Genomic DNA, 5,115 nt, shown 5'->3' on the forward strand with positions numbered 1-5,115 from the left:
AAAAAGCCCTGTAAACAATAAACAGCTCCAATATTCTTGACAGCATAAATAAGTCGTGTTGAATATAAAACCAAATTCTTGATATCATCTAGCACTGTCGCTACAATAACCTCTTTGAGACCATGATTCTTTCCCATGTACACGTTTAAAATACAAAAAGAGGTCAAGTAAACAAAGCTTTCCGTTTCACTGATACTGGTTTCAGTGTGGCTGCAAATTTATCATAGGACATGAATTGCATTCTTGCCAGTGCAACCACAAGTTGACTACAAGTCAGTCCCTCAGGTAGATGAGCTCGCCATCAGGTCCATCGAACTCTAATGGCATCTTGTTGGTCAGACTAAAGCAGTCTATTCCACTTCTGCTGGAGACGTCTCCTGAACAGGATGTCCAACAGTCTCTATGGGTCTCAGTATGACAAAGGAAATGCTCTCTTCTGCTGAGGCTTCTGGATCCTGAAGAGATGGGTTTACATCAGAGACAGGTTACTCAAAACAACTGAATTACAATATAAGAAATTATCCAAGTCTGACACTGTCAGTTGCAATACCACTATGCTTCTTAAAAAATCATTTTATTAATTTTTGTGCGAGTTTGGAAAGCACAGCATGATGTATGGTTGCAAAAAAAAATTACATTTACATAAAATATAAAAATATCCTTGGGTTATTTATCACATTCACAAACTCAAGTCAAGCTCCTCAGCCATCATCAAAACATGGAAAAAAAAAATATCCACAGACAAGACAAAATAAAATTTAGTATTTTTCATACATGTAATCATTGAACACTGATTTACCAGTTTACGTCGCTGGTGAATATTCACCTTTCCATTTGTGCGAGCACAATGCTGCAGCATTAAAACATTAGACAGTCATGTAAAAGGTAAGACACTAAAGAGAATCAATCTGAGCTAGTTGTGAACATTTTAATGAGAAGAACTCACCGGAGCATCCATTTGTAAAGTCTGCCTTTCCGCCGGCTCAGATCTGGCTGCTGCACCATTTTCCCTGGGTTCAATTTGAGAGGTTTGCTTCTTCCCTTTTAAGGGCTTATTTTTTGAATGTGACAAATCTGCTTCAGTGCATTTGGTTTCTGATTGGGCAGAGTTGGCAATATCACTTTGAGCACTCGCTCCATCTGTGTCTTCTTGTGCGTCCTGCTGGTTTTCAGACTCTGACTGCTCGCAGTCTTCATGCCGCTCAGCATCCGTCTCATCTCCACTATAATACAGTTCTGTTGTTCTTAGGGTTTCAACAACCATGGATGGTGGTTCTTCCCTGACTCTGGTGGGCCGCCTCTGATGAACATTATTCCTGTGCAATCTTGCATCGTTGGTTTGATGCCTTGGAACATACTGTTGTGCAGGTGCAGGTGCAGGAGCAGGTGCAGGAGCAGGAGCAGGAGCAGGAGCAGGAGCAGGAGCAGGAGCAGGAGCAGGAGCAGGAGCATATGCAGCTGCAGGGGCATCTCCTCCTCCCAAGTTATTATTGTTCTCAACCATCAAAGGATGAGGTTGTGGTTGCCGCAGCTCTGGAGGGGGTGGATCCCTTCGAGGACCACGCAAAGGAGCCATGATGCCGTGCTGAAAGGCTGCCTGTACACTGCCATAAGTGACCACCTGTTAAAAATAAAACACACGCTAGTATAGAGAAACACTGGTCAGCTTCATCAATTTGTAAGGTTGATATTATTTTTTACCAAAATGGCCAGCACAATAGTTATGAGGACAGGAATCTGCAGGGTAACTGGTAGATCTTTCAGAAGTGCTCGAAGAAACTCACTGATTCCCTGTCCAAGGTGCTTCAAAGGTTCTGTGATGAACGTAGTGATGGTAACCGAGATTGCCTAAACAGAGGGGATTTTTAGGATACTTTAATATGCATGAACACTCATTGTCAAAACTGCAGAAAAAGCTGGAAGCAAGAAGCCTCATTTCAGCAGGACACAGCTGCCATGGGAACATTTATGCATCAATTAGAGTTTAAAAAAATCTTGACTGCTTTTCCCTGCTGGTGACTTTTTTTTTTTTTTTTTTTTATTCAGTTCACTGTAGCTTTCCATGGTCTCAAACACTTTACAAATCAAAAGTTCCATTATTAGTCACATCTTTAACAACACAGTATATACCTCCAAGAGGCACTGGCGCTTCTTGACAGAAATGTCCCTTTCCTCCCCCTCCCTGACCTGTTTATCCCAAAACAGCTCACAGCTGATTCGGCAGCATCACGGATACATGAACAGCTTTAGGAGCAAATTCTACAGCTGTGACACTGGTGCTCAAAAACACATGCAAGGTGACCTACCTTTGTAGGAGGCACCAGCAGGATGGGATTAACCATGAGGACTTCGTAATACTTCTTACAAGGGTCATCTTGAAGAGTCCAGGTACTTCTGAACCACTCTGCAGGGAAAGGGTGAAAATATTCAGCAGAAATAAAGCAGATTTAAGGTTTTAGTTCAGTGAGAAATACATGCTTGGTATAATAGTGTAAAAAAAAATAGTGTTAAAGCAGTTATGACTTGCTAAAAGAGTTTTTTTTTTGTTTGTTTGTTTTTTAAGATTTGGATTCTCATATTGTAATATAGTTTTAATCACGCTTGCTGCCGGCTTACCTTTCAGACTATCACTCCAGTCAATTTTCTTCACTCCAGTGCATTTTTCATTAACACTGTCCATTTTTGCTATATTATTTTGGTGTTCAGCAAAAGCAATCTGAAACATTAAAAACATGTGATTTATAGAGACAATATACACAATAAAACCAAAGTAAAGTCAATGCTAGAATCTTTTCTCACCTTGTACAGATAAAACCAGTTCCAGATAATACTGACAAAAAAGCAGATGGCGAACAGCCTTTTGAACTGCACAAACCAGGAGACAACTGACCAGAGCTGTGTTGAAATTATGGTTGATATAATCAAAACAAATAGTCCAATCTGGAATAGAGAGGGAAGGGAAATATGACTGGCTATGCAAGATGAAAAACACAGAAACTACACAAGGACATTTTTAAAAATGAACCATTTCAGGCAAATACATTTGGTTTAAAAAAGCAGTTATACAGAAAGCAACTCAGCTGCAGACATATTTTTCTTCTCCGCGTAGATTTGACCTTTAATATAATCAAAAGCCTTTTAAGGCATTCTACTAAAGATATATGCCCCTCAGACTGGACTGAATCAATGCAGAAGTGTGAGAGAGTTCCTTCCATGTTAAAGATAACACATACATATTTGAAAGACTTCAAATGAATTAAGTTACCTTCAATACTGTGTCAAGCTCTACACCAAAGGTGTCTTCAAAGTGCCACTTCCACACCTCGTAGTTATGAGGTTTAAGGTCTACCAGTATTTGACGGACAGCATTGTCCAAAGCCCCTGTTCTCCATCTGTCTTCACCCTCCAGAAGCGACTGTATCTCCACCATGGTTTGTTTGGACAGCTTGATTTTAGCATCATAGAAGATTTCTGTTGAATCACTGGGCTAAGAAAAGAAAATTAAACAAGTGTATGAATATAGCAGAGTTTTGGGTTTTTGTTGGTTTTTTTTTTTTTTTTTTACACATTTTTCACAAAACAAGTAAGTAAATAATTTTGTCGGCTTCTGAACACAAAGATTTAAAAATAACAGAAAAATTAGTCAACACAAGATAAATAATAAAGAAATAAAATATTTTATTATTCAATTTAAAGTAATTACTTACAGCACCAACTCTTTGGATGTCCTTCAGGAGTCGGCTAAGAAATCGTTTGAATACTGGATTGCATGTAGGTTGCTGTGACATGAGGGTCATCCCCTTCCTCAGCTCTTCCATCTGAATGAAAACAAAGCATGATACTTCCAACACCCTGCAGAATTTCATTCATTCAGTCATTCATTTTCTGAACCGCTTATTCCAATTCAGGGTCGCGGGGAAGCTGGAGCCTATCCCAGCCGGCTTTGGGCGACAGGCAGGGTACACCCTGGACAGCTCGCCAGTCCATCGCAGGGCCCTGCAGAATTTATTCCATTCAAATTTCCTTGTCAATGATGGACACTCTTTCTAAATTAAGATCATTATGCTGTACACTTACGTCAACATAATAAGATCAACTACTTCCCTCGACTTTAAAAGTGTGCTTTTTCCCTTTTTTTACTTAGCCGTTCTTATTTGTTGCTTTGCTCCAATAAGGAGGTTTACAGATTCGAAACTACCTCTCTGAGCAAAAAGAAGCTCTCTATCAGACTGATAGAGATTTATTAAACTCTTGTGAAGAGCAAGAATATATATTTTTTTTCCCATTTATTTTCCTTGCCATTCATTTAATTTTTTTAAAAAGTGGATTTAAAGTCTGACTAAAGAAAAGTGAAAAATGATATATATATATATATATATATATATATATATATATATATATATATATACACATACATAATAAAGTGGATTTAAAGTCTGACTAAAGAAAAGTGAAAAATGATTTATATATGTATAAAATATGCATATATGTTTATTTATTTATTTATTTTTAATCAAACTGAATTGATGAAAATACATGTACATATAAAATGGGCAATGCAATTACTGATCTAATTACAACAGGCACAACAGGACCAACACAGTGCTTTTTGAATTAAAATGAATGAATGAAATGCAAAATACTCTATTAATCCCCAAAGGGATTTTTTTTTTGTCCTCTGTACTGACATTTATCACTACGAACATAATTTTAAATCAAATATTCAGGGAATGCATTTTCTATAAATGTCCCTCTTTGTATCTGATTACAAACCTGTTATTTTCATCACACTCCCGTTAGAAAATATCTATAGATATTTTCTTCTTTGACACATGTCCATTTATCCTTACATTTCCCACAAATAGCGAGTAAAAAAAAGGCAGTTTATGTATTCTCAGTACAAACCTGTTTGTTTACATTGTATTGTTGAGCAAGCCTTGAAGCTGTATGATTTGGTGACAACTATGTGATACTGACAGAAAACCTAAAGCACTAACCTGTTTTTGTAGATCAACTACTTGCTCTTTACAGGACGTCAGCTCCACCTGACTCGGCTCCTGGGCATACTCTCTTCTTTTAGTGACCACATTGCTGTAACTTGTTGTCTGTCGAGAA

The 5,115-nt window shown here is 37.9% G+C and overlaps 1 protein-coding gene across 1 annotated transcript in view; it reads right to left on the reverse strand.

Moving 5' to 3' along the window:
- Positions 1-350: 350 nt before the first annotated feature.
- Positions 351-5,115, reverse strand: part of clcc1 (chloride channel CLIC-like 1) — a gene marked incomplete at its 3' end in the record, with an annotated part of 5,219 nt that continues 454 nt past the window's right edge. The window contains exons 2-11 of the mRNA XM_079245622.1: positions 4,998-5,105; positions 3,708-3,818; positions 3,266-3,487; positions 2,800-2,940; positions 2,617-2,716; positions 2,307-2,404; positions 1,702-1,848; positions 947-1,621; positions 800-850; positions 351-455 (exon numbers count right to left, since the gene is read on the reverse strand). Of these exons, the coding sequence (XP_079101748.1) occupies positions 351-455; positions 800-850; positions 947-1,621; positions 1,702-1,848; positions 2,307-2,404; positions 2,617-2,716; positions 2,800-2,940; positions 3,266-3,487; positions 3,708-3,818; positions 4,998-5,105 (1,758 nt within the window). The remainder of the gene's footprint in view (positions 456-799; positions 851-946; positions 1,622-1,701; positions 1,849-2,306; positions 2,405-2,616; positions 2,717-2,799; positions 2,941-3,265; positions 3,488-3,707; positions 3,819-4,997; positions 5,106-5,115) is intronic.

This window comes from Telmatherina bonti (assembly GCF_933228915.1).
Source record: "Telmatherina bonti genome assembly, chromosome: 8".
Lineage (NCBI taxonomy): Eukaryota > Metazoa > Chordata > Actinopteri > Atheriniformes > Telmatherinidae > Telmatherina > Telmatherina bonti.